The sequence below is a fragment of the Ascochyta rabiei genome, chromosome 7 (genome assembly GCF_004011695.2).
Source record: "Ascochyta rabiei chromosome 7, complete sequence".
NCBI lineage: Eukaryota > Fungi > Ascomycota > Dothideomycetes > Pleosporales > Didymellaceae > Ascochyta > Ascochyta rabiei.
Window position 1 is genome coordinate 315,698 of NC_082411.1, and position 26,580 is coordinate 342,277.

General features: G+C 53.4%; 12 protein-coding genes across 12 annotated transcripts, besides 11 other annotated features; 6 read left to right on the forward strand and 6 right to left on the reverse strand.

Annotated features, from left to right (window-relative positions):
• Positions 1–198: 198 nt before the first annotated feature.
• Positions 199–2,692, forward strand: EKO05_0004682 (uncharacterized protein; the record flags this gene model as incomplete). Its single annotated transcript, XM_038939253.2, has 8 exons — positions 199–395; positions 451–742; positions 790–1,174; positions 1,234–1,855; positions 1,902–2,009; positions 2,061–2,401; positions 2,450–2,507; positions 2,557–2,692. The coding sequence occupies 8 exons, from the start codon at positions 199–201 to the stop codon at positions 2,690–2,692; spliced, it is 2,139 nt and encodes a 712-aa protein (XP_038799239.2).
• A 122-nt stretch (positions 2,693–2,814) lies between these two features.
• EKO05_0004683 (uncharacterized protein) lies at positions 2,815–4,330 on the forward strand (the record flags this gene model as incomplete). The annotated part of the gene is made up of 3 exons (XM_059636438.1): positions 2,815–3,127; positions 3,178–3,501; positions 3,555–4,330. 3 exons carry the CDS (start codon positions 2,815–2,817, stop codon positions 4,328–4,330), a joined length of 1,413 nt encoding a protein of 470 aa, XP_059492421.1.
• Positions 4,331–4,379: 49 nt separating this feature from the next.
• On the reverse strand, positions 4,380–9,023 carry EKO05_0004684 (uncharacterized protein; the record flags this gene model as incomplete). Its single annotated transcript, XM_038939248.1, has 3 exons — positions 4,380–5,133; positions 5,190–6,219; positions 6,266–9,023. 3 exons carry the CDS (start codon positions 9,021–9,023, stop codon positions 4,380–4,382), a joined length of 4,542 nt encoding a protein of 1,513 aa, XP_038799240.1.
• A 1,575-nt stretch (positions 9,024–10,598) lies between these two features.
• Positions 10,599–12,755, reverse strand: EKO05_0004685 (uncharacterized protein; the record flags this gene model as incomplete). The annotated part of the gene is made up of 1 exon (XM_038945635.1): positions 10,599–12,755. The coding sequence occupies one exon, from the start codon at positions 12,753–12,755 to the stop codon at positions 10,599–10,601; it is 2,157 nt and encodes a 718-aa protein (XP_038799241.1).
• Positions 12,756–14,804: 2,049 nt separating this feature from the next.
• EKO05_0004686 (UDP-glucose 4-epimerase) lies at positions 14,805–16,148 on the forward strand (the record flags this gene model as incomplete). The annotated part of the gene is made up of 1 exon (XM_038945636.1): positions 14,805–16,148. One exon carries the CDS (start codon positions 14,805–14,807, stop codon positions 16,146–16,148), a length of 1,344 nt encoding a protein of 447 aa, XP_038799242.1.
• Positions 16,149–16,179: 31 nt separating this feature from the next.
• Positions 16,180–16,208: a tandem repeat.
• Positions 16,209–16,347: 139 nt separating this feature from the next.
• Positions 16,348–16,860, forward strand: EKO05_0004687 (uncharacterized protein; the record flags this gene model as incomplete). The annotated part of the gene is made up of 1 exon (XM_059636439.1): positions 16,348–16,860. One exon carries the CDS (start codon positions 16,348–16,350, stop codon positions 16,858–16,860), a length of 513 nt encoding a protein of 170 aa, XP_059492422.1.
• A 211-nt stretch (positions 16,861–17,071) lies between these two features.
• On the reverse strand, positions 17,072–18,075 carry EKO05_0004688 (uncharacterized protein; the record flags this gene model as incomplete). The annotated part of the gene is made up of 3 exons (XM_038939236.1): positions 17,072–17,606; positions 17,654–17,924; positions 18,036–18,075. 3 exons carry the CDS (start codon positions 18,073–18,075, stop codon positions 17,072–17,074), a joined length of 846 nt encoding a protein of 281 aa, XP_038799243.1.
• Positions 18,076–18,582: 507 nt separating this feature from the next.
• On the reverse strand, positions 18,583–19,456 carry EKO05_0004689 (uncharacterized protein; the record flags this gene model as incomplete). Its single annotated transcript, XM_038939496.1, has 3 exons — positions 18,583–18,843; positions 18,896–18,935; positions 18,984–19,456. 3 exons carry the CDS (start codon positions 19,454–19,456, stop codon positions 18,583–18,585), a joined length of 774 nt encoding a protein of 257 aa, XP_038799244.1.
• Positions 19,457–19,810: 354 nt separating this feature from the next.
• Positions 19,811–19,837: a tandem repeat.
• An 11-nt stretch (positions 19,838–19,848) lies between these two features.
• On the forward strand, positions 19,849–20,790 carry EKO05_0004690 (uncharacterized protein; the record flags this gene model as incomplete). Its single annotated transcript, XM_038939372.1, has 2 exons — positions 19,849–20,116; positions 20,198–20,790. The coding sequence occupies 2 exons, from the start codon at positions 19,849–19,851 to the stop codon at positions 20,788–20,790; spliced, it is 861 nt and encodes a 286-aa protein (XP_038799245.1).
• Positions 20,651–20,682: a tandem repeat.
• Positions 20,791–21,188: 398 nt separating the features above from the next.
• EKO05_0004691 (uncharacterized protein) lies at positions 21,189–21,707 on the reverse strand (the record flags this gene model as incomplete). Its single annotated transcript, XM_059636440.1, has 3 exons — positions 21,189–21,233; positions 21,283–21,593; positions 21,644–21,707. 3 exons carry the CDS (start codon positions 21,705–21,707, stop codon positions 21,189–21,191), a joined length of 420 nt encoding a protein of 139 aa, XP_059492423.1.
• A 260-nt stretch (positions 21,708–21,967) lies between these two features.
• Positions 21,968–21,998: a tandem repeat.
• Positions 21,999–22,206: 208 nt separating this feature from the next.
• EKO05_0004692 (uncharacterized protein) lies at positions 22,207–23,985 on the forward strand (the record flags this gene model as incomplete). Its single annotated transcript, XM_038945637.1, has 1 exon — positions 22,207–23,985. The coding sequence occupies one exon, from the start codon at positions 22,207–22,209 to the stop codon at positions 23,983–23,985; it is 1,779 nt and encodes a 592-aa protein (XP_038799247.1).
• Positions 22,659–22,698: a tandem repeat.
• Positions 23,239–23,271: a tandem repeat.
• Positions 23,272–23,280: a tandem repeat.
• Positions 23,599–23,652: a tandem repeat.
• A 99-nt stretch (positions 23,986–24,084) lies between the features above and the next one.
• Positions 24,085–24,141: a tandem repeat.
• A 512-nt stretch (positions 24,142–24,653) lies between these two features.
• Positions 24,654–24,706: a tandem repeat.
• Positions 24,707–25,073: 367 nt separating this feature from the next.
• EKO05_0004693 (uncharacterized protein) lies at positions 25,074–25,871 on the reverse strand (the record flags this gene model as incomplete). The annotated part of the gene is made up of 1 exon (XM_038945638.1): positions 25,074–25,871. One exon carries the CDS (start codon positions 25,869–25,871, stop codon positions 25,074–25,076), a length of 798 nt encoding a protein of 265 aa, XP_038799248.1.
• Positions 25,235–25,295: a tandem repeat.
• Positions 25,872–26,580: the final 709 nt, after the last annotated feature.

Here is a 26,580-nt window from a genome sequence, read left to right on the forward strand (position 1 = left end):
AGCTCCCTCATCAAATTGTTGATTGATCTCCGTCTGACTGGGCATGAGAGTTGGCCAACACCAGTAGTAGGGGGGACAGGAGTGACCGACCCTACATCCGAAGACGTTCACCTTTACGCAGACCCTGTGACGGCAATCTCCGAAGCTCCAATATTCTTCGCAGACTGCGAGGGCTTATCCGGAGGTGAGAGAGAGCCAATGAGCGCAAAACTCAAGCGGCAACTCAAGAAGTCTGGCAGGGCAAATAGCAGCCTACCAGTGTCTATCTCTGAACGTGAGCTTGGATGGGCAGATACAAATTCCCTGCGAAGTCGAGAATTCGCGGTGACCAACCTGTATCCCCGATTGCTATATACCTTCTCCGATGTGATTGTGTTTGTGTTGAAGAACCCACGGTAAGTATCTCTGGAGCCTTAGTTACATGTATTGGAATCATCTAACTGTTGACAGCGTTGTCGAAAGCGTGCTAGAGCAGCTTGTCACATGGGCAGCTGCCGCTCTTGAAATGTCTTCGAACCAGCCTGTGCTGCCACATGTTATCATTGCTTTAAACGCGTCTGAAAACGATATCGACGAGAGTCAATGGGACCCAGATACTGCTACCCTCTCCATTCTCGAATCCCTTTCACGAACCGTGTTCAAGAACGCGACTTTCAAGAAGTACTCTCAGTTCTGGCGAGAGCGTCAACGTCAGATAGAGAGTGTAGAGCAGCTGATTTTGTCGTACTACAGCTCAATCAGGGTAAGATGAGAAGCGCTACTTTAAATAGCTTACACTCACGTCTCCAGGTTGTTCGTATTCCCACACAAGGACGGCCTCCACTCATACAAGCTCAGATCAAGAGTCTCTATACAGGTATCACCGTTGCTTGTGAAATAGCCAGAGATCGGAAAACCGAGCTACGTATGTTGCTCGACGCTGAGGAGCTACAGTCGTATCTACAATGCGCATTCGACCATTTCGCCGCATCGCTCGACCGCCCCTTCGACTTCGTACGGGCATCATTCTCAAACAGCCCTATCCCTCTCGATTTTGGTGGCAATATACTGAAGCTTGCTATAAAGCTAATGCATGTCTGGTTTGACGAGAGAAACACCCGACACATATTCCAGGAGTTGAGTTATATGGTCGCGTCATGCATAATGCTAGACTGTGCGCGTCAAAAGACACGGGGTAGGTCCAAGGTGCAAACTACTGACTGTAATTCGGACATTATACTCACAGATACATAGGCACCGCACGAGATATCTTCCCGCTCTATCTCGCACATCTCGATGCTGCTCTAGAGAATTTTTGCGAGGGTCACTGGCCTTGCGAATATGTCCAATCTACGAGCGGACTGCGTTGCATCAACGTCAAGAGTGGCCATGGTTCAAAAGGCCACCAGACCGCCAACGGCAAGATCATTGCTGTTGGGGATTATATTTCCACTTGGTCGTACGAAACACTTCATGAAGAATTCATCAGCAACTCGTACTATCGCCTTGACGAGCTGCTAGAGCTGCTCAAGAGGAGGAAGACACCTGGAAATGATGAGATGCGTGTCGCAGCTGACATTCATAGAGACGACGTTATGACGTGGTTCTACAGACACGTTTCTACCACCGGTAGATTGCAAGGATACAACAGCCACTCTGTCTGCTTTTGCTGCTTGTCGGAACCTCCCGAACACTCACTGCCTTGTGGCCACGTGCTATGTACACCTTGCGTGAAGACCTATGGTCAACAGCATAGTAGGACAGAGGTTGACATTCAAAAATGTCCCCTGGACATTCAACCTGCCCGTGTATACCAACCCTGGAGAATATACTTCAAGCCCAAGTCGGCAGGCGTTCGTATTTTGACATTGGATGGGTATGTAAACTAGCATACGTGAAAGCTGTATGCTAACGAATCACAGTGGAGGCATTCGTGGTATTGTTGAGCTGGAGATCTTGCGTAGCATCGAAGAGGCCCTCGGCAATGGACTGCGCATCCAGAACTTCTTTGATCTCGTTGTAGGAACCAGGTTAGTTGCTGTAACTACTCAAGGTGCCCTATCACTGACTGTTTTGCACAGCACAGGTGGTCTTGTCGCGCTAGGTCTTGTAAGCAGAAACTGGTCGGTGGTTGCTTGTATCCACAACTTTACGGCGTTGTGCAAGAAAGCCTTTACGAGGCGTTTCGGAGGCAACATGCCTTTCATCGGGTGGTTGGTAGACAACATCAACCACTCAAAATATGAGACGACTCCTTTGCAAGAAGCTTTGCAGGAAGCCTTCTCTGAGAATCAGTATCTGTTCGGAGGTCAACGCCTCGACCAAAATTGGAGCTCTCCAGTAAAAGTCGCCGTCACGACAACCTCCTCATCCTCATCACCGGTGGTTCTTGCCAACTACAATCGCCGCTGTGAAGGAAAACGTGAGTATGTATCAACAAAGTTAAAAGACCGACGACTAAAAGCTCTAGTGTCTTATCAATTTCAGAGGCCTGAGGGAATCGAGAATGAGTTGAAGATTTGGGAGGCGTAAGATCCTACTATGCAACGGATAACTGTAGCTTGCTGACCCTTACAGTGCACGTGCGACATCTGCAGCACCAAGATACTTTCGACCGTTTGTCCATGAAGCATCCAAGCAGGTCTATATGGATGGAGCTCTCTACCACAAAAATCCTGTCCGAATAGCTGATACCGAGTGGAAACTTATCTGAACGGAGGACCTACTACTCATCCGGATGTATTGCTCTCGCTTGGTACAGGGCTGGCCCCTGATCAGGATGAAAAGTCATTGAAAAGCCCAATCTCGAAGCGTGGCTTGATTCGAAATGGGAGGATGCTCCTGAAGATCGCCACTGACCACATCGAAGACGCGTTGGACTGCGAGAAGACGTGGCGTGAGTATACCAGGCCTCTTGTCATCAACGGATCCTCTTCTCGATTTGTCCGTTATAATGTAGATGTGGATGGAGATCTACCGGGTCTTGATGATGTCAAAGCTCTTGAACCACTCCAGGCTAAAGTGATAGAGAAGTTATCGCAAGATGCCATCAGCATCGCAAGTCTGGCCTTTCAGCTCATGGCTACATGTTTTTATTTCAATGTCGAGCGCATACAGCAATCCGCTCAAAACACGGCCACCGCCACAGGTGTGTAATACACACAAGCTTATGTAACTTGACTAACATATAGAACATAGGCCGCTTGCATTGCCGTTTTGCAGATGGTTCCCTAGAAATGCAGGAGTTGGGCAAGCTGATCCGCGATCGGTCTTACAGAGAGAAGGACCCGTTCTTCCTGGTACGCGAAAGAGGCGTAAACGGCAGATCTGGTATGCATAACATCAACCACGACGTCATTGGAGCCATGATCAACCACGGCAAGTTCACGATGCGCAAAATGAAGGTAGAATTGGGCAACAAGCTCTCTGAAGTCGAGATATATCTTTATATGGATGATGAGCAGCAGCACCCTATCAGCGGGTTTCCTCGGTGCTTGTTTGATGACGAGCAAGACAAAGCCAGTAAGTCGTAACCTGTGAGCGTGGTGCAGTATAGCCAATACTCAGACCCATAGAAACCTTGCATCCTCAGGCGATCAACACTCGTCGATGGGCCGGAAGGTCCAATAGTAGGATCTACCAGCGAAGTCTTTGGACTCCACCCTCAAGATCTAAGATATCGCGTCGCGAAACGATTTCGCGCTATTCCGACCCGAACCATGTCATGGGCCATGCTACTCTTGAACAACTTCAGCGAACGTTGTCACCCCAAGACTCTGGTTCTGCTGATCACGACGGTCGTCTACGATCAACACCGACTGTAATCCCAGGTATATGGGAAATAGGTTCAAAAGAGGTCGTTCCTGTGAGCGATGTGTTCGAGCTGGAGGGGGATAAATCCCAGTTTTTCCGGAACCCACCTCTGGCGTACGCTGAGAAACGCAATGATAGCAGCAGATCCTGCCACAATGAGAGCTATGTAGCTTCCCCATCCGAATCTGACGTCATTGTCGGAGAAGCTGCACGACCACGAGGCCAGGCTCCGGAAATTGCATTTGCAGTCATTCAAAGGCAGGCTGATGCAGTCGCTGCTGAGATGCAGCTTGCGTTGAATACTGATGTTCTTGGTGTCACCGAGGAGGGTCCTTCAGATGATACCCCAGTTTCCCCTCCACCAGAATTCGCACCTCTTGAGCGGGCGCCAACCCTATCGCACACGCTTCCCCCTCTCGGTGCATTTGAGCCCGTTAGGTTTTCGATCACGGTGAACCGGAACACATACGAAGAAGCCCCGGGGCTTGAAGCTGGGGCGCGGGGCTCTGGTCAGTGGCATTGGGATATCAACTTCTAAAAGATCAGAGAATTTTTCTTACTCAAGCCCATGATGGCGTTGAGACTATCTACTCTGCAGACTCACTGGTCTTTTTTCCTTCAATTTTTTTAGGCCCATCCAGCCATTGTACGTTACCACCGACGATTTCGACCCCCCATCTCACGGTTCCTCTTTTGTCTCTGAACCATCCCAGTCTTGTCTTGATCCCAACTTTCTCCATCCCTTCAACCCCAACTTCACCAATCAGTTTATTCAGTTCGTCGCTACCTGCAACCATCGCCAGGACATCTGCCAGGCACTCCACCCGGCGTAGCATGGACGTCCTAGGGTAGACGACCTGAAGCGTCACGATCAGTATGACAAGGATGATCATAAGCAGGAATAGAATAACCAGAGAGAGCCAAGTCGCCACCTTATTCATGCTGAGAACCTCGATGCGTTCTGTGACGATACCGTCGAATTTTTCCGCCTGCCGTTGATAACTCCAGAGCTCTTCATATGCAGCCCTAGAGACTGAGAACTTGCCACCGTACGTCCAGTTAGCGGTGGCCACAAAATGCTTGAAGAAAGTTTGAAAGGTCTTCTCAGAGTGTTGCTGCAGAAGAGTCGTGTTGAGGAGTGCGGTCGGATCCTTGTTAGCCAACACAAAATTGGCATAGGACATGTAATCCATATTCGTTCCTTTATCGCTATCTCGTAAGGCGAAACGCTCGGCATCAAGGTTCTCAATGGTATGGTTGGCTACCATCATACTTGATCGCATTTGAGGTTCCACAATGTGCGGAGCACTCAGAAGCTGCGATACGAAGAAGACACCGTAGCTTTTCAATGTTAGCGTTATCAAGGATTGCTGAAAGACGCGGATAGTCTTGCTCACCTGACATTGCCACGAGAAGAGTTTGATCCAGGAACTTCGTAGACTACATCATACGCATAATCCCAGGCGCCGATAGCTGGTTGTGGCTCGTCCAGCAGCTTGTACTTCAAAACCTGCTTAGTGTCACGGGCGAATGTAATGCTTGCATTCGTCTGTTCGATAATGGGAGTGCATCTCATAATCGACGTTTGCGGTTCCTCGGGGAAGTAGAGCACCGTTTCATTAGCGGTTCCAATGGAATTGCTCAGAAAATTTGATTCGGTTCCAGGCACAATTGTCGATGCTGCTGAACCGACTATCCATTTGATTGCAAAATCCTTTGTCCAGCCGCTCGATACTCTGGTGTCCTCTGCTTCATCAGGGTCCACTGAAATGGCCGGTTGCTGGTCATACAGCGAACTGTTGCTAGACCAGTAAGCGACAACCGACTGCTTCCCCTTGTCGGTGCCGTTAGTACAACAAGCTAGTCTACGCGGCGCGCTGAAGATGGGTGCAGCAAAATCTCCACCGGGAGACACGGTCATTGGAAGCACGTAGCCAGTAGCAGATTTGTCGAATCGATTCGGATAGACGCTCTGTACATCGTCCAGCCACCCTGAACTCGACACGGTAACTACTTCGCATTCAAGTCTACTCCGAAGGGCTGAGGTGGTCAACGAGACATTAAAGGAGGATGTGAAAGAAGCCGCTTCGTTCCGAGACCCACTTTGGCTTTGGGTCGCCACGTATGATTCGCTTCGGTCGTCCCAACCTGTCAAGTTCACAGGTGTGAAGATCCATTCGTCTCCAGTCCACGGAAGCATGTGAGTGTTGAGAGTGATTTCATCTAGTGCGCTGTATAGCCAATCCGTGTTAGATGTGCCCAGCAGAGCGTCACTCAAATAGAAGGGGCGTTGACCCAAGCCAATACCGAATTCGAAAGGCTTCTGCCTTGTGGTCAGCAAGTGAAGGACCTCGATATCCATATCTTGCGTGGCTTGTGTGTGTATGACTGTACGGCGCTCGAACACTGCGGCAACAGAGATAATGACTACTCCATTAGCATAAGAAGAACGTGTGCAGCTTGAGTAACCTACAGATCTGGGAAAGAGTCGTCCCAAGCGTCACTAGAAGAAGGATCCAGTGCCTACTTCTGGCCGATTTGATTGCTGCCCAAATCCAATATGAGGACTCATAGGTGATCGAGATTCCGTGAGAAGGTCCAGAGGGCTCCCTTGACATACTCAGATAAGGCTGAAGAGTGCGCATTGCCTTGTCGATACTATCCCAGCAAAGTCCGATTATGACAGCGACCAATGTCGCGATGATTGAATGAGGTGAGAGGCTAGCGTGGAACAAACTCAGGTCGATTTGCTGAACGAACACAGTCTGGAACAGTACTTCCTCATCAGCGAATTTACGGAGGACTAGCATCGCGATTGCAACGCCGATCAGAGCAAGCAATAAGATTGAAAGCCATGTCTTGTGAAGCATCGCTGGTCTCCACTCAGGCTTTGGAGGCTGCCTTGGTATGCGCTTTTGCATCCAGGAAAGTCTCTCGGCTTTAGGCGCGCCAGTCTCGATAACCGCATCGTCGCATTTCGAGCTCGCTCGGCTGATTATCCCTGAATGCAGGCTGAACTTTTGAGACCCTATCTTTGACTGTATCTCTGTTCGGTCGTGATTCTTCCACGTCCTGAGATCTGCCGCGAGTGGAGATGTGATGCTTGTGAGCGGCACAACTCCTACGAGCATGGCAGGATCCGACTTGAGATTCAGAGGTCTGCGATGACTCGAAGCAAACCAGACCATGAACAGAGAGTAACATCCTGCTAGAGATAACAAGACCGCAAGTGCGATGGCGACTCCTGGGACGACTATGATGCGATTCTCTGACTTCAGGTATTCACCGTCAACATCTTCAGAGGCCTTTGTGTCCGCTTCCAGAACAGAGGAGGAGATCAATTCGCCAAAGAAGCGCGATCTTAATCTACTTCCTTCGGAAGACAGCGTGCGATTTGCTAGCAGGTTTGCAATTTTGAGGGAGAAGGTTTTTGCAAGAAGCATCGATACGCCTTCGAAACCTTCAACATCCTCATCTCCAGCCGGGGCAGGAAAGTATTTGAGCCAAGCTTCGCCGAATGCGAGGTCGTTTAGACGTGCTACATCTAGTAGACGATGCGAGACGGGCTTTGCACTCTGTTCAAATTCCTTGTTATCAAAGAAGACACCCGGGGCGGCTCCACCAATAACCGCGGTGACAGAAATGTCGGCTGCACTGTATCTTGGAGCACAAAGCTCCGCACGTGCTGTGAAGTTTTCCCAGTAGTCTTCCTGCCAGGAGGATGGCTTACCCATGATCCGTTCTGCAAACCATGCTGGAGACACAAAGAGCAGATCTCTGTCCTTGCATTGGTCCGAAAATTTGTATATGAAGGTCCGCCTCCATTGGTCAAGCACGATTTCATCAGAGTCAAGTGGTGGCTCACTCCCGTGTTCTCGAATCAGGCTCTCCCACGAAACGTAGGCTGAAGACAGATTCGTCCATATCATGCCGCCTTGCAACGACAGGGCATCAGTATAGTAGCCACCGACGGGATTCGATATGACGTAACCACCCAAAATATCGACTGAGTGTGCAATTGGTGTCTGTAGCTGAACTTCGCAGCCGTCTTCGGATCGAAGTTTGAGACCTCTGGATTGCTTGGAGCAGGTACCATTGCATCCAGAGGTACTCACGGACGTATATGTTATGTTAATATCAGTCTTCTCCGAGAGCGTCATCGACACGCATGTCGAATCCAGCTTCGAAACCTTTGTCTTAGCCCGCCATGTTCCCTCATTCAATACAGGAGGATTAGTATCAGGTGTGGTAAATGGGAGCACAACGTGCGAGTCCGTAACCCATAGAGATGTAGAGGCGTTGTAGAGGAATCCGCTCATGGCACGAGTGTAGGTATCACGTCTTGGAAGAAGAAAGATCGAGCCATTCTGCTGAGGTGTGTATCGCTGGAGCTGTGTATCCGTTCGGAGCACCACATCCCTGGTAGTGAAAACCGTAGACGAGAAGGTGGAGATGACAAGAACGCTAATCCCAGCAGCGAGAGAGGAAAGGCTAAGTATCCAGCGTCTGTGACCTCCACTTCGTTTCAGAGACAGTCCAGTGAATACACTCTTCCACCATACTTTGGGTACGTAAAACAAAGTATGATTTGCTGTGACGGGCTGAGGGCTGGCCATACGCGCAAAGGGTTCTGTCCGTTTCACGTCCTCAGCTATCATAGTAACAGCCAGTGTAAACAAAACTGCAAGAACAGTCGGTACATATCGTCTTGCAATGAACTGTCCAAGGGAGCCATTATTTGTTGTCAGCCCATAGTGGTGCGTGGAGTAGGCACATAACACCGCCAGCACGATGGCACACACAAACGCACAGAAAGCTAGAAGCACCAGATAGGTTCGCCTTAATGTGTATGGTAGCCAGTTTGACGGCTTGTAGGTTCTGTCCTCATCGATGTTGGCTGTGCACGGATTAGCATGAGATCGAATATCCTCAAGGTTGGGTTGCGAGGAAGTCTCACTTGGGCCAGCTGCCACCGAAAACTTCGCTTTCGGTACTTGACTTCCAGAGACTTGGCTTGACGTAGTAGAAACCGAACGACGGTGCGACGCGATGACATTAGCATTGAGTAGACCATTGTATTCCTCTGCATCTTGCGGTGACGCGTTGTCGTGCGTGTGGTACGCCACTCTTGTGGGTGCTTCGGATGGGTTTGATGGATCATCTCTAGGTATTTGCATCCACGTAGTCTGGTTTCCCGAGTGCTGTGACGAATCGGTAGCTGAGTGCGACATGAGGTCGTATCTGGTATGGTCGCGATATCGCGATACTGGCAATGGCGTAAGGATCAGACTGCAGCGACCTATGGCGTGCGTGTTGTTGGAGACTGACAATCAGTGTTAATAGAGGATCTCACCCTCAAGGTAAATGGATATTGAACATATCTGCAGTCAGCGCTATGGGGCTGATTTCTAAGGAATGTACTGCCTCCTCACCATGTCTGACGGCGCGCTTGGCTGGGGGCCTAATCCAGCCCTACCTAATGCACAGAATACAACACTGTGTCACAGCGAAAGGTCAAGAACCTGTCAAGTTTTGACAACAAATTTCCGAGAGCTAAGCTCTTACAAATGGACGTCCTGGTAGTAGGTATACATAGAGGGCAGAGCAATTATAGTTACAAAGGTATACAGCTCTACGCCGTCAGATGTGAGGGAGCAGTACAGGAGTGGACACCATGTTTCCAACCCTAGCACATGTGTGCCCTAACGAGACGGTTAATCTATCGCTCAGTGACTGCAAATACACGTTAAATCGACGGGTAACATTGCGCGGGAGGCTTTGCGATTTTAATCGTTCACTTGCTTACTATGTCCGTGCGCGTGCTGTGCAGCTTGGCGTACCGGTCCTCTGTCCGGGTATCCACATTGGCTATTTCTTTGCCTAACTTCCTACAACGGTCGCTTCGATCGGAGTTGAGATTTGGTCTTCCACCGAATACGCCTAGTTCGGTATCACGTGCACTGGATCGCCAAATATCAGCTTTTCATCATCTCATATAAGTGCCACCGCATCCTTCCTTCCATCTCTATTCTCACAAGCCTTTCCGGCATCGATATCAGTACCTCTTGTGTAACATGAATATTGGAGTCTCAGGCACAGCCAGAATGACGTGCGGAGGCTACTTCCGCAGCTGATGCCGTCAACGAAGACAATGAGGATATCAAAAAGTGGACCAAACGTTCCAGAAAAAGCCGCATATCTCCTCAAGGATGCTCTTTGGTGTAAATTGAAATTGGTAGAGAGATTACTACTTTTAGAACTTGGCTGCGGCCATACAGAGCCCCGACGTCGACTCGCTACACCAAATGTTCTCGCAGGCTGAGACTGAGACAGCGGCGCTCGTGCATTGACAAACGCCCGCAGCGAAATCAAATGGAGTGGCGCTGGAGTTGGGTTTCATGGCGGCAATGCACTACTTTGAATGCCACCTGGCCATGGATGTAGTGTGTAGATGCCCAGCATCAGACTAAAGCTTAAAGCAATTGAGGCTCATGGCTTGTTTCGGATGACATATTGTTATATGCGCTTACTTGCAGGCTAAGATTATACTACTTCAGCCTTACGCAGTGGGACATTGGATAGTGATACACTGATCAGAAGCAACGCAATTATCTGGTCTTTACAAGGTGGAGGTTTTCAGCTTGGCGTCAATTCGTGGTGGCTGATTGAGCCTGACCGAGCTGCTGACTACGGTTCTCATCTTCACTCAAAGGCTGCATTGTACTTCTTAGGTCTTTATTTTTTATTTTTTATTAGCATTAGGGTATCTAAGCGATCTAGTAATGAGATGGCCAAAAATGAAACATTCAAGACGCCTTTTCCTCTATCGCATCAGCCAAGAACGCCGGGTTGGTCTCAAAACGTGGATCCAGCCAGAAGGCGCGCTCGTCACCGTCCTTGACCATCTCCTTGACAGTCTTTGGTTTGTTGTGACCGCCGATATAAAAAAGCACGCTCCTAACAGCACCAACAAGAGAAACCAATGCGTAGATCTGCTTGTAGATTGGAATAGTCATTGCGCCCCAAAATGGTGTACGCATGTCAGGTCGACGACGGCAGGAGATGTAATTGTACGCCAGGACAGGAAAAATGGAAACAAGCATAAGGAGACCAGCCTGACGCCAGTACGCGCCATTGCTGCCCATCGTTACGAGGACAGGGATGCGTACCCAATCAACGATGATGCAAGCAATAGAGTAAAAATGAACAAACTTTTGCCCAAAGATGCCATGGAGTGTGGTCTGACCGTTGAAGGAGAAGAGCATACGTCCCATGAAAGCGAGGAGACGGCCATGGCGGCCCATCTCCCAAGAGCGAACACGCTGGTTGTACCAGTTGAGACCAGGGCCAAGGAAGGTTGTTGGCACTTCAGTCTCGAGAACGCAGCTCGCGTCGAACGCGATGCGCTTCTTCATCTTCTGCATGGAAATACCAGTGTTGACGTCCTCGGCGATGAAGTCGAGTGAATGGTAGTTGCTAATAAGGTCGATAAGGGTTTCGCGCTCGCAAAACCATCCAGCGCCATGAGGATAGAGGACACCGCAGATGTCAGACTCAGCCAGCTTGACAAGACCAGCCATGCGGTACTCAACGTCCTGCCAGGCTACAAGAAACAACGGAATGTCGCCAGCAGCGTTGGTCGCTTTGAGTGGGAAGGCAACACCTTTAGTCACATCGTCGATCTTGTGAACTGGGGCGCGGAAACTAGCAGGTATACAGACATCGTCATCGACGGTGAAGATGAAGTCGAAGTTCTTTGCCGCAACCGCACCGACAAGCTGAGCTGCGTTCTTGCTACCAATAGGTGACCAGATGTAGTTGATCTCAGGGTGTAGGCTGCGAACAAAGTTTCGGAAGATGTTGTTCTCAGGGTGCATCGTACGCGCGTTGTCAATGATGAAGATGCTGCTCGGGTGGAAATGGACAAAAGCCGACTCCATGACTCGCTGGAAGGCCTCGTGGTCGCTTTTATGGCATGGAATTACCAGTGCAGTGCGTTGTTCTTTGTCGGTTCTCTCTGGCTTCTCGTCCATGGCTTGCTTTTGTGCCTCGATGTCGTCGTGCGCGGAGATGGTCTCCTCCGCGGCTGGCACGTCTGGGATGCGCGCAATGAGCAGCATGAGTGTGATCATTGCAGGCTCAAGTGCGATAACAATGACAAGAACGGCCAAGATGTTGCGACGAGTGATAGCCATGGCTGACTGGATCCAGTGAAAGTAAAGTTCGCACACAACAATTCCAGCAATCAGTGAGGCAACTGCGGTGAGCACCGCATACTTCTTCCATGTCATGGGCCACAGAAGCTCCCTAACATCGAACATGTTCCAGATAGTCTTCGGGCTGATGTGGGACAAGATGAAGTCCCGGGTGGCAATGAACGGTCTGAGAACCATCGCAGGCTTTTCAATCGTGCTGCTGCTATGGATAGGCTGTACTCGAACCTCGATATTTTTTTGCTTGTCGATGTTCAACGAAGAGGACCTCGGCGAGAGAACAGGTCGGTTGTGGCGAGGATCTCGGACTGATAAGATCTCATCTGGATCAGCAAAAGGGTTTGGATTCGAGGGTGCAGCTCCGACCAGTGTTTGTGTTGAAGGATCCAAAAAGGAATCAGTATAAACGTTGGGGACATTGAGTGTCGATGTTCGTGGAGAAAGAGTCATATGAATGTTTCGGGATTGGCGATGACTCGATGGCGCCAGACTCGACGGTGCCAGGGTGATATCATCAGAGTAGAGCGAAGGTGGCTTAATGGAAGTCTCTGGCTCAACGATAGAAACCCGCGAACAATTGCTGAAAGAGTATGAACTCTGGGTACGTCGCGGTTCGAAGACAGACTCCTGACTTCTGAGTTGTGCTGCCTCAGGGACCAGAGGTTCGTAGACGGCGCTCTCAAGCAGATCCTCGTCAAGGTTCTGGCGCTGTCCTGTCCTGCTGAACCATCTTGAGATGGATGACGGCATTATGGTGGTGGAAGCAGAGCTAACGGTTTTAGGGCGCCGGCAACAGTGAGATAAATGAGAATACGCAGCGCAGTTCTGCTAAACGAGTGTGTAGGGCAGGCTTGACTGAACAAGTAGATGTTGTACAAGATTTCTTCAGAGAATGAAGCCCTCCTTTTGCATTATGAAGAGACCGAAAGACTGAAAATTGGAAGCGCCCAGACGGAGCTGCTTCTGCGATTGCAAATTCCAGAAGCCTTCTCGCTTGGCAGTAGTGTTGTAGATCCAACATCTTTGCATTCTCGACCTGTATCGGACGGTGTCCAGAAGCAAACCTAGACTGAGACTAATTGGACAGTCGGCGAGATGCGAGTACGGTACAGGCGTTTTGCCAAGGTGATGGTGCCCACATGCTCTGTCCAAGCCACAGTTGGCGGCACATAGGTACAAGCCAGCGACAGGACCCGAACAGCTACGTGATTCGATACAGTCAACTAGTGCTGGACTCAGGGGTGGCAAAGCCCATAGAAGATTAAGGCATAGATCAGCAAGGACATACCCGCGCCACGTAGAGCAAGCCCAGACCAGCATATAGCGTCTGAAGCGTCCCCGGCATCGTGCTCAGCCTCCGCGAGAGTGGATTCGTCTCGCTACGGTAGGAGCCGAAGAGATCGGAGTTCCAGGTAGTCGGATCGATCGTGCATACGTCCTGACATGCATCGGAGCAATAATGGATCGTGCTAAATGGGGTAGCGAGCCTAAATCAGCCAATGGGATGTGAGAGATAGATGACAAGTGCACCAAATTCCTATCTAGGTTACCGCCCCTGCGTAGCCTATTCAACATCCAGTTCTCCACCACGACACCATTTCCATCAACCTACATTGCCTTGTGTCGCAGTAAGCCTGTACACAAGCAATAATCCATCGTGGTACAATGGCGCAAGTGGAACACACTGCTTCCAACCAACCCTGCCGATGCTGACCACGACTGATCACACAGGTGAAAACTCACTACTGCCCTTGTAAATACGTCAAGAACAGTTGCTCCATACCAACTTCGGCGACTGTCGAGCTAGGTCGCGCATTAGTCAAGTGCGATCCAACTACATTAGGAAGAGGTCGAGACTTTAATCTCTCCCGGTCGATTATCCGCTCCAACATTTTTAAATGCATATCCACAATTGAAAGCTTGAACTAACCATGCTCTTCCCGACGCCTCCTGTCGCTTACGATATACACTATGCGGATGCTTCGCCAAGGCAGTAATTTGTGGAGACTCACGCCCTTCCCCACAAGTCTCGGTACATCCAAGGAACAGGTTCTTCCATCGTTTTTCATGGAGTGGACCGTCGCCGATGGGATCACTAGGTACGCCTCTACATCACTGCGCGGATGTGCATGGCAGATTACTTGCCGCAGTCAACTCGGGCAGATCAAGATCTCGATTCGGAAAAGCTGGTGACCATCGATGGGATCGCTCGGACCTAGGTACATGGTGCCCCAAGGAGGCAAATGCGTCAGAGCAGTCACACACGTAACAATTCCCCTAATACTGGAGCCGGTGCAAGCCACACTGTGCCTTGTCATGCGGAGAGAGCATCCGTCAGTCCTTGGCTCCGATGTCCAGAACGTGGTCAAGCTCGTTGACAGTCTCTTGGCTTGGCCGGAACACTTCTGACATGTCTCTGCCATGAGAGTATTCGAAGCCATGGCGGCAGGGCATCCGCACAGGCTGATGTGGAACTGGAATTTGACAGTGTTCTAGAGCACTCAAAGGCGACAGAGCTGATTCTCTATGGCCCAAATCGTGCCAGTGTTGAATTCGAGGCGTTTGGTGTCAGTGTGGCACACACGCCTCGACATGGTTGGCTTCTAGATGAATGAAAGTGTTGGGAAGCCTGGGAGAATCGCCATCGTAGAGGCTCTACAGGATTCCTATAAAACATAAGCTGTTGGTCGCTCAGGAATTGAAGCATCGCATCCAGCTCTCTCAGTATCTCCTAGCGTCTCACTTTCACTTCATATTTCTTCTCCACTCTTACGCATCAGGATCTGCAGCTCATTCGCTATGGCTGCTACACACACGCAAGACGCTGACTACTGGAGCTACGCGGGCTCCATACCGTCACCTCCTCTTTCCCCTATCAGTATTCCCAGTGGTGTTTCCACACCTGCTTCTTTCGCTTCCGAGAATACTGCACCCTTCTTTTCCAATGTTTCGACGCCCTACACAGAGCTCTCCGAGTCCCAGACACTGCCAGCCACTGACCCCACCCCTGCGGAGCAGTACGTGCTGGTCGTCGGTGGACTCGGCTACATTGGCAGCCATACTACATGGGAACTCCTCAAGGCCGGGCACAACGTTGTCATTGTCGACAACCTCAGCAACTCCTACAAAGACGTTCTCGAGCGCATCCAGCTCCTCGTCAAGGATTACTACAAGGGTTGCTCCAACGTGCCCCACATCGACTTCTTCGAAGCCGACTACCGCAAGAAGCCCGCCATGAAGGCGATCCTCGAGCGCTACGACAGTCTGTACACACTCAAATCCACAATCACCTCTGTGATCCACTTCGCAGCATACAAGGCAGTTGAAGAAAGCATCCACCAACCGCTGAAATACTACTCCAACAACGTCGCCGGCCTGATCGACTTCTGCGACCTACTAGACCGCTTCGAGATCAAAACGCTCGTCTTCTCCTCCTCGGCCACCGTCTACGGCGAGCTAGCCAACCAAGGAGGCCAGCTCCAAGAAGAGCTCACAAGCCACACGACAACGCGCTGGACCGACGCCGCAGGCCGTCCACACACGACACTATCCGGCTGCACTGGTCTGACCAACCCATACGGGCGGACAAAATGGATGAGCGAAGCCATCCTCAGCGACGTAGCGGCCAGCGACCCATCCTGGAAGATCTACGCCCTCCGCTACTTCAACCCCATCGGGTGCGATGCATCGGGGCTCCTGGGCGAAGACCCGCGCGGAACCCCCAACAACCTGATGCCGCTCGTGATCCGCGCCATGGAGGGCCAGATGCCCGAGCTGGCCATCTTTGGCGCCGACTGGGATACGCGTGACGGTACCGCGGTGCGGGATTTCATCCATGTGAGCGACCTGGCGCGCGGGCACGTTGCTGCTATCGCGGCGGGCGGGAGCGCAAAGGCGACGCCGGGGTTCCACGCCATCAACCTCGGGACGGGGACCGGGTCGAGTGTGCGCGAGGTCGTGGACACGATGCAGGCTGTGTCTGGCCGGGAGATTAAGACAGGAGATGCGCCGAGGCGGGAGGGCGACGTTGGGGTTTGCGTTGCGGATCCTGGGAAGGCGGAGAGGGTGCTGGGGTGGCGGCCGTTGAAGACGCTGGAGGATTCCTGTAGGGATATCTGCCGGTATCTTGACGCTCATGCCTAGGTTTCGTCTCTCTTCTTCGTTCTGATACCCCTTTTTTTTCTTTTCTTTTTTTCTTTTTTTAGAAAAGAATTCAGAAGCTGGCATTGGACGGTTCGAATGAAATAAAAGCGGTCTTTACTTTTGTCAATCGTCATGAAACTATGCTGCCGAGTCGCCCCTTTCCTAGCAAAGCTTGATCCTGCTGTAGTTGTTCGTAAGCATGTCAACCTGCTCATCCTCAAAAAACATCCGAACTAACACTTCGTCTCTGTTTGAGGCGACTCTCATCAATGCCAGTACGTCAGTTCGGTCAGTGTGGAGATTCTCTTCCGCCGTATCAGTACCTTCAACTCGTCTCATCTTGTCTCGACCAGCATTTGTGCGGTTGACTAGCACGAAAATCACCAGAAATAGCTTCAATACCCAGCTCTGCGAGACGAGACGTGCGACCCGTCTCGACAAGAAGCAGAAGCGTGGAGTCTCCGTTGGCAGGGCTCGGTGCTGGTATTGCGCCGTGATTCGGTACGTGCACCGCTCACTTGGGGGTGTGAGGAAGCGTGGTTGTGGGGACAAATACTTTTCTATCGTAGTGTTGGCGGGAAATACTGTGATTGATGATAGCCTTGAAATGAAGGCGCATGCAATTCAGTTTGAAGAGGCGGATCGATTGAAAGTCTGCGCTGCAAAGCAAGATCAAGTATTGGTCGAGCCTGAAAACGTTATTTGGGCGTGAAGTATGATCATGCTGATATGAACTATCTGACACGATCCATTCTTGCTACAGATGGATGGAAGTCATCATATCATGATCTCGCACCCCCAGATTGCAATCACATTCACAAGGAAGATACCGCGTATCTTGTTGTATCCCAGTCCTCCAGACAATACCTAAAACTGCCTGTCTGTACATATGCCGGTACTTGTGCAGATCGCCATAGATGAGCTCAAACAAGGAAGGCGTTTACCATCAGACCGAAGCTGAGAGCGACAAGCGAAGCACCGACTTTTCCAGCGGTGCCCTTGGCAGTCTTGAGGATCTCTGCATCCCTGTTCGCCATATTCAAGGTAGGGACAGAATAGTGAGGATGAGCGGAGGTCGTGTTGGAGAAGAATGGAGTCGGGTGGACAACGGAGGAGTTGGCGATAGGTGCGGAGTAGAAGACTCCAGTGGTTGTTCCGTTGATTACAGGCGGCAACATCGTGGGGAAGTCGTAGCCAGGAGTCGGTGTCACGGCTGGAGTCGAGGTTTGCACTGTGTAAACAGGCTCTTTAGTCTCGGTGGGGGGAGGATGAGCGACGGACAGTAGCTCCGTGGGCATGGTTGCAGAGAAGTAGCCAGTGATAGGAACAGCGGGAGCAGGAACCGCATTCGTGGGCGTAGGCGAGCCTTTGTGGCCAACAAGAGTGATGGTTTTGTACTGAGTCAATGTTGAGTGGATCGTGGTCGTCGTGTCGGTAATGGCGGGAACAGGAGCGACCCTACACTGTTAGTACACAAAGCATCGAGTTACTGGGGTACTACCTACACAGTACCGGTCAGGCTCCCGGTAGTCTCAGCGTCAGGTGGCGTCACCGTGACGGTCTTCGTGATGGTAACGTGCACGGTCGAGCGCTCATGGGTGGTAGCGGCCTCAGGACAGAGGTAGGTGAGGGTGGTAGTGTAGTCATCAATCACAGCCCGAGCGGTGCACAGCTTGGGAAGCTTAGCACAAGTGCCGTCGCGAGCGATCATGGGTAGATCTTTGATGACTTCGCCCTGAGGAGTGCCATTGTTCACGGCTTCGGCAGCAGCACCAGCTCCGACATATTAGCAGGTGTACTCAACCCCTTGTCTCTTGCCTCGCGCGTGGCTGCAAGCGGGAGGGACGATTGTGCAGGGAACAGGCGGAGTGCTTGGGAGGTACCTACCAACGACTGCGGCGAGAGCGAGTGAGCGAAAAGTGTTCATGTTGTTGAATCAACGGGAAGTGCTAAAGAGAGCGAAACTGTTACGAACGAGTGAGACAGTGTTGAAAGAGCGTGGGGAAACGAGGGGAAATGAGTGTAAGGTTGTCGGCGAGGAAAGAGGAAGTTGGGGAAGAGGCAGGTGTAGGTGAGCGTGGATGGCGCGTCCTTGGCGGGCCACCACGAGGTGAAGGCGAGATTGGAGCTCTCCAAGTTGGGGAATCACAGCCAATAGCGAAAGAGGTAATCTGTGTGACAGTGAAGCAGTGTTTGTGTTGTTGTGTGCCAGTACCCGTCCGTTTGTAAACGCGCTCTCATTGGAGAGCAGCATCGTCATCGCGTGCTGGGTGCGACGAGCCTTGAGTTCGCATGAGATCGAGTGGTCCGGTCTCCAGGTGGTGTCGCTTATTTTGTGCCTGCTATTTAGATCTGTGGTTCAGACATCTCGAGCTATGCAACGATCAAGTACGCTGTCCTTTCACCACTTCCAACATTCACGACAAGACATGGCTCAATCCCCATACAAGTCCAGCAGGTGTGTCAGCATCTTGCGCTGCAGCTGCAGAACCTGGGACTGCGTGATCTTAAGCGGTACTCCATCAGCACCCAGCCCGACCTCCTCATCCTCACTCGCGAGTAAGTGCGGCCGCACACCGAAGAACGGCACGCCGAGGACCTTCAACGATGAAGTCTGCGACTCCACCATGGCTTTGCTGGCCCGGTAGACCTTGGCGTCGTATTGAGTGAGCTCTTGTTGTTCGCGCTCGGCAGTCTGTTGGTTTGTTAGTGTCCAGACGTGAAGGCTCCAGGATTTCGTGTCATACTCGGAGTACGGGACTGTTGTCCAGGAGGCCTGGTAGGGATCTAGAAGCATCAGTATCTGAACACTCTATTCCGGTTCTACAGACATACAGTGCTGCTCGGTGTGTTTCTTCGTTTCCCTTCTTCAGATCTTGCTCCTCGATGAGACGAGTTCGGCCAGCCTCCCACTGTCGAACGTTGCCCTCTTGCTCTTTCATCAGCTTGCGGACCGAGGCGGCGAACTCGGGATTCTGAGCAGCGATCTTGCTCACGCAACGAAGACCTGCCTTCCAGTCTATGATTGTTGCTGGGTCGATCAGAGGCGTTGAAGACCGCGCCTGGGGCTTTGGTAGGAGTGGTGGCTGTGGCGACCGCCCAGCTAGGCGGGGGTCTGCTGTAGGCGGCTGGAATGACTGATGCTGCTCTGGTGCAAGTGTTTGATACCGGTCGTCTCCTGGCTGGCTTTGGGCATAAAAGGTCTGGGGGTCTTGCAGCGGCTGGTCCTCAGGTTTTGGTAGACTTGCTAGAGTCCGCAAGATGGCTTCCAGGTCCATGTTGGCCGGGAGCCCATTATCCTCAGCCATGTTGATCCCTGTAGGTTGGCGTAAATAGGGCGTTCAGGACAAGCGTGTGAGACTGAACATGGTGTTGCGGTCGATGGAAGTCGCTGAGAGTGAAGGGAACGCGTTGACATGAATCCAACGGACGTAGCTCCCTGGCTCCTTCCTCATAGTTCGCCAGACTCTTCTACACAGAGACGACACATGTGAGCTTCCAATGCATCGAAACCCAATCACAAGCTACGCAATGCAGAGGCGCGGTCGGGGCCTCCGCAGATCCGCATGCCGACGTCCATGATCTCAAGTCTTGGCAGCCTCGATTCACCCAACTTTTGTCAAATCAGCCGATCTCCGCCTGCACATCCGACCCCGTCACCACCCACCGCTCCCCTCTCCTCCCCTCCCACACAGCCAGCATGTCGAAGCACGTCAAGGACGCCACGCGCTTCACGGCGACGGGCGTATGGGCGCACACAAGACCGGGCGGGCGGGCAACGACGCTGCAATTCGCCGATCCAGCACCCAAGAACGAGACGCCGCAGCAGAAAGTCAAGCGACTTCGGGAGGCAGCCAACCGGGCGAAGATGGCACAGGTCACAAGGTGGGATTATGCGTATTTGTACGGGCGGATGGCTGCAGATGCGGCGCATAGGTTCACCGTGTATGGACTGATTTTTGCAACGGGTACGTCAGCTGCTTCTCTACGTCAATGGCTGCGGCGTTGGCCTGGATCAAGTGCAGAGAAGGGCTGCTGACAGGGCACAGGCTGTGTTGGTGTGCTCGCTGTGTTCTCGATAGGAGACATGATTGTTTACAACCGCCGGAAACGCGCCATCTACTTTGCAGAACAGGAGCGCGAACAGGCCAAGATCCTCGAGAGCGCACGATCCGCCGTGGCAGCGGGAACCGCATCGCCCGCGCAGATGGCGCTCGTAATAGGAATCGCCGAGGAGGAGGAGGCGATGGAGAAGAAGAAGGCGGAGAGGAAGGCACCGTCCAAGCTGCTGTGGTGGCTGCACGGTGACTGGAAGGAGGAGAAGCTGCTGGAGGAGCAGAGGAAGGCGGCGCTGGCCGAGTTCAAGAAGGCGGAGGCGCAAGGGCAGAGCTCAGGCGTGAATGCTGGCGTTGCTAGCGTTACGGCCGCGGTGCAGGAGGCGCGGGACAAGGTCTCGGACAAGGTCTCGGACAAGGTCTCGGACAAGGTCTCGAGCACGCTATCGACACCGACATTGACACCGACGTCGACGCCGGTCGCTGGCGGCCCGCTCGATCAGGAGGCGGCGAAGGCGAGCCAGAAGGCAGAACAGACAGGCAAGGGCTGGCTTGGGTGGATGTGGGGCGGATCGAAGAAAGAGTAGGCTGTTGAAGAAGACTGGCTCTTAGGAAGAGTAACTCTTGAAGGAAGAGTAACTCTTGAAGGAAGAGTAACTCTTGAAGGAAGAGTAACTCTTGAAGGAAGAGTAACTCTTGAAGGAAGAGTAACTCTTGAAGGAAGAGTAACTCTTGAAGGAAGAGTAACTCTTGAAGGAAGAGTAGCTCTTGAAGGAAGAGTAGCTCTTGAAGAAAGACCAGACTTGTGTTGGGCCAAGAGGGAGGCAAAGATGTGCGTGTACTATACTCGATTTCCAGCCTGTACATTGCTGTTTCACTACCATGTATGCATCGCGGAGTTGGAGGGCACATGTAGACGGGCGCTGGGTGGCTCTAAGATAGTATGTCTACCGCTGCCTATCGAACACGACTACACAAGCACTGTCTACCGATTCCCCTGTCCTGGGACGGGCATGTAGCTCCTCCGGCGCTGTGTGTGAAATCAGCTTGGATTGCTGTCTGTGAGCGGATCAGCCTACCTCTCTCCACTGGTCCACCCACGGCCGCACGCCTGCATAGGCCAGCAGCCCTGCCGTCGCCGCGATGAAGACCAGCACGACGACCTGGTCTTTGGTCGAGTCCCTCTGGAAGCACGTGGTGAGGACCTTGTCCTCCTTCTCGCCCTTGCAGAAGCTGTAGCCCAGGCAGAACTGGCGGTTGCAGTCGCTGCAGGACTTTTTGCTGGCGCGCGGACGCAGGGCGAGGGTTGGCTTGGAGGCCGTCGAGGGGGCGTCGAGGGCGACGATGGTGCTGTTGCCGAAGCAGGTGCATTTGCAAAAGGACGTCGGCGCTGTGCTGGTCAGTGGGTGGGGGAGTGGGCGCGGGGTGAGGGAGACGTGCATGCAGCGAGCGACAGGGACAGAAAGGAGAGGAATGCCAGGAACAAGAGCATTTCTCTCTTCATGGCTGCGGTGGGCGTGGTAGACCTGCGCAGGAGACCGCTGGTGCTGGATGCGCCGGTGGCTGTCAGTCTGTCGAGTGCCGCTCCCGCTCTGCCGGCAAGGGTCCCGCTCGGTGTCCGAGGAGGAGGAGCAGGCGTCGCGCTGCCTACGGGTCCGTCCACGACACGGATCTGTCGCCGTGCTCGAGCCTCGAGGGTTTCCGTCAATCCCAGACTGCCCGCGAACGATCGAGGGCTCACCTGCGAGGGCCTGGGTGCGCTTTGACCGTCCGACCGTCCGACCGTCCGATCGACAACCAGCTGGCGCCAAGTATTTTCCTCCCCTCCAGCCGTCAAGCGTCCACCGCGCGCGCAAAACGTCCACGACCACGCCACGCCACGACACACCACGACACACCACGACACACCACGACACACCACGACACACCACGTCCCGCCACGACACCCCACCACGCCCCACCACGCCCCACGACACGGCCACAGCCACGGCCACGGCGACTCGATGCCCACGACACAGGCGCCTGCACCAGAAGCGGACACCCCAAAGACGGTCAGACTGCACATCACCCCGCTCAAGCCTGAGCTGCTCAAGGTCTACCTCGCGCCCTCCGTCTTACCGCTCGCGCGCAACGTCTCCTACCACACCGTCCACACGTTTCCCGAAAAGGGCTACGGCTACGTCGAGCTGCCCGAGCAGGAGGCGCAGAAGATCAGGAAAAAGCTCAACGGCACCACGCTCAAAGGCTCCAAGGTGCGCATCGAAATGGCCAAGCCAGAGAAGCGCAAGGTGCGCGAAGAGGCAGACGCCGCGCCCGAGGACAAGCCGTCCAAGCGCGCAAAGAAGGAGAAGAAAGACAAGTCGGAGAGGAGGAAGCGGGACCCGGGTGTCTTTGACGGTGTAGAGCTGCCAGACGACCGCAAGGTCAAACGCGGCTGGACCGAGCCCGCGTCCGCCAAGAGCAGGAGCAAAGACAAAAAGGACAAGAAGAGCAAGGACGACAAGCACCAGCCAAAGCCCTCAAAGTACACAAAGGAGCCCGAGCTGCTCTTCAAGGCAAAGCTCGAGCCCGTTGCTGCGACCGAGCACTCGCGCAGGGAGAAGAAAAAGGACAAGAAGGAGAAGAAGGAGAGGAAGACCAGGACAAAGGAGGTGATTGTGCATGAATTCGAGAAGAACACAAAAACGCCCTCTTTCCTCAAGGTAGCCAAGGTCTCGACAGAGAAGAAGCCGCCCGTCGAGTACGTGAACGGGCTGGGATGGGTGGACGAGGACGGCGCCGTGGTCGAGCCGGAGACGAAGAAGGCGGCCCACAGCAGAGTGTTGCAGCTTGTCGACGGACAGCAATTGGTCGAGCCGCCGCCTACAGACTCACAGGGACGGCCGATCGTCAGGCCTGCACCGCCTCCCACCGACTCCCAGGGCCGACCGCTCAAGCCGGCGAAGAAACAGAAGCCGAACAAGGCCACGCCGCCGCCCGAGTCGGACGCAGAGTCGGATGCAGAGTCATCTGTTGTATCATCGTCCTCTGAAGATGAGCCCGAGTCTGAGTCCGATTCCGAGTCCGAGAGCGAAGACGACGATAAAGATAAAGACGACGGAGCCTCGCCCACGCCCTCCCCCGTGCAGAGCAAATCTGTGCCGAAAACATCGCAGCCCACCTCTGAACCATCGCCAGCACCCACATCCGCCGAGTCCAAACAAGTCCACCCTCTAGAAGCACTCTTCAAACGCGCCCCTCCCACCTCTCTCAGCACACCGACAAAACCCCCACCAATCAACACCTCCTTCTCCTTCTTCGACAACGAAACCACATCGCCCTCGGCACCCGCTGCGTCCACCGAGACAACCGAAGGCGCACCCACCACGCCCTTCACGCAGCGCGACCTCGAGTGGCGCGGCCTCCGCAGCTCCGCCCCAACCCCCGACACCGCCGCCATCGGCCGCCGCTTCTCCTTCCACTGGCGCAAAGGCAGCCACGAGGCCGACGAAGCCTCAGACGAAGAAATAAGCGACGTCGACGCCGGCGAGCAAGCCCAGCTCGATCTCAACACGCGCGCCAACACGCAATCAAAGACCCTCGCCGACGTGGCCGAGGAGGAGGAGGAGAACGCTGCGGTAGACGTTGCTGTCGACGACAAGCCCGAGAGCGAGTTCCGCAAGTGGTTCTGGGAGAATCGCGGCGATATTAACCGCGCGTGGAAGAAGCGGAGACGCGAGGCGCTCAAGGCCAAGCGCCACGCTGATAACCGCAAGATGACGGGCGGGCGGCAGGTTAGGTGATGGGTACCTTCCAATCGCAAATCACAAATCATGAACCAGAGGCTCGTTGAGATGCTGGGATGAGGTGCGAGTGGACGGGAAGGGAAGGCCGTGTTATACAGCATACATAGCACACCTAGCATAGCATAGCATGGCCTACCCTGGCGTGACGTAGCACCTCCAAGACAGAAAACCCAGCGCCTAGTTCCCTACCCCCCGCTGCCTTTCCACCTGCAAACCCCACTCGTCCTTCAGCTCAACTCCCTCTCCTCACTTCCCGCAATCCATCCCCCTTCTCCACCCACCACTCCACAACTCTATCCGCTCCGCGTGTCCATTCTACACAACCCAGTCCTACCACAACCCACCACGCTTTCCATCTAGTCCGCATCCGCAATTTCTGCCCAGCAATAAATTAAAAAAAAAATGAACACACAGACAAGACAGAGTGTACAGAGAGAACAGCTCTCCTCCATCCATCTCTCTAAACCATCATCTAGCCTGAAGCGTAGATATAGTAAGAGGGAAGAAAAGAAACCCCTCTGAACTATAAGTTGAACTATAAATCGAAAACACAACTCTGAATACCACTGTACCTCTCTCTCACTCCGCTCTTCCTAGCTGCCTTGGGGCTGGTGTAATGGGAGTTGAGCGGTACTGTACTTGGCGCGATGGAGTAGGAGTGACACCAGCATCAGCATCAGCATCAGCATCAGCATCAGCATCAGCATCAGCATCAGCAAGAACGAGGGGGAGGGGAGGGTGGAAGTGTGCGTGCTGTTTTTTGCTGCGTCTTGCTTGGTTTGGGTTACTGAGGTGGATGGGGGAGGGGTGAGGTTGGACGAGGTGAGGTGGGGTGGATTGGAGTAGTTCGAGGCGATAGTTTGGCGGAGGGAGTACGGCGTAGTCTATATCATGTGACGTGTGATCAATGCAACACGATGCGATATTGAGTGGGATGAGACGGGAGGAGATGGAGTGGATAGTTTGGTTCTTGTTCGCGTAATTCTAGTTGTGATATGGATTGGTATAACGCTGCTGTTGATTTGGAAAGTGCCTTGGTAGAGCGTTGATAGAAACCGAGACCTCGCTCATTACCCCGTTCACATCTAACTCTCAGACGTCGGCGCACCGCTCCTCCCCCTGGCGCTTTCTTCCCCGCCCCGGATAGCCCGCTCCAGCTCCCTGATCCGCTGCTTCAGCACCTCGTTCTCCTTCTTGGCCTCCTCCAGCTCCGCCCTGTGCAGCGCAACCTCCTCGTACCGGGGCGTGCTGACGATGCTGCTGCTCCTGCGCATCTCTGCCCCGCTCTGCTGGCTGCTGATGCTCTGGCGGTGACTGTGTGGAATACTGTGCGTGCCCATTGGCAGACCGCTCCGTGACACGCTGCTGGAACTGCGGTGGCGCCGTGAGGATGTGGGGTGGGTGGTTCCCTGCAGCGGCGCGCCCGAGTGTGCAGCGCTACCAGCGGGATCCGTGACGTCGAGGAGCGCGTTGGATGCACTCGAGGAGGTTGTCGATGCTACCGAGGCGGAGTGGGCGCGCAGAGCGGACAGCTCACGTGTGAGGCGGTTGACGACGGCCTCTTGTTCCTTCTCGAGCTCGAGGTGCATCTCTGCGGCAGTCATGGGGCGTGGGTGTCGAATGGGTATGTGGCTCGCATCGGCGCCGGGGAGGTTTGGAGAGAGCGGTGGGAAGGCGTGGGTGTGTTGGGTTGCCGGGGGCAGTGTCCCGCCTGGCGAGGCCAGAGGGAGGGGCGGTGGGCTCATGGGGTAGATTTGTGAGGCTCGTCGAGAGGCTGGCGTCGAGTTCTGGCGCGAGCTTGTCGTGCCTGTCTGCGCGTGCGATGGGTTGCTCGTGACGCTGGGGCGTGGCGAAACCGGGACCGAGTTCAGATCTGGGGCCATGTTGAAGTTGTCCCTTGGGACTGTGGAATGCTGCTGATGTCGAGGTTATCTACCCCGCGGTGTGCTGGCGTTTGATAACAAGGATGGAGGCTCCAGAGCACGCGACCGAGCTTGTGGCGTGTGGTGACCAAGGTGCTCGACGCGGCAAGACACGCGTCGTTGGGTGAAGTCGTGGGGCGTTTCAGCGAGGGCAGGCGCGACCGAGGGGCAGGCTGCATCAACTGAAGACCGTGCCCATGTTGTTGTGAGAGTATCAGCTCGGCGAAGCGACAGCGTGCGATATACCCGGCCTGCACTTAGCCGCGAAAGCTTGGTTGGACGGCGTTGGTCGAGTACATGCATGTGCTTGCTGGGAGGTAGGGTTTAGCAGAGCATGGTCAAAGTGATACCTCGATTCCACATGTGGGCTAGCATGGCTCGTGTTCTGGTTGGGTGCGGCTTATTCATTGACGCGTATATCATCAAAGTCTCTACGATCCACCTTGCGTGCCTCGGACGCGGTGCTTGTTCCCCTTCCACCCGCTGCTTCCACGCATGCAGTAGGTGACATGGCCTCCAGCAGAGCTTTCGAGCAGCTGTGACTCTACAGCTTCATCGATTCCCTGAGCTACTCGCTCAAATTATCCGCACAAATGCTTTTCCATAATGCCATAAACCCCCAACTCCAAGCCGGATGCTCTATCTCGATTTGGCCAAGGATATCTCTCCA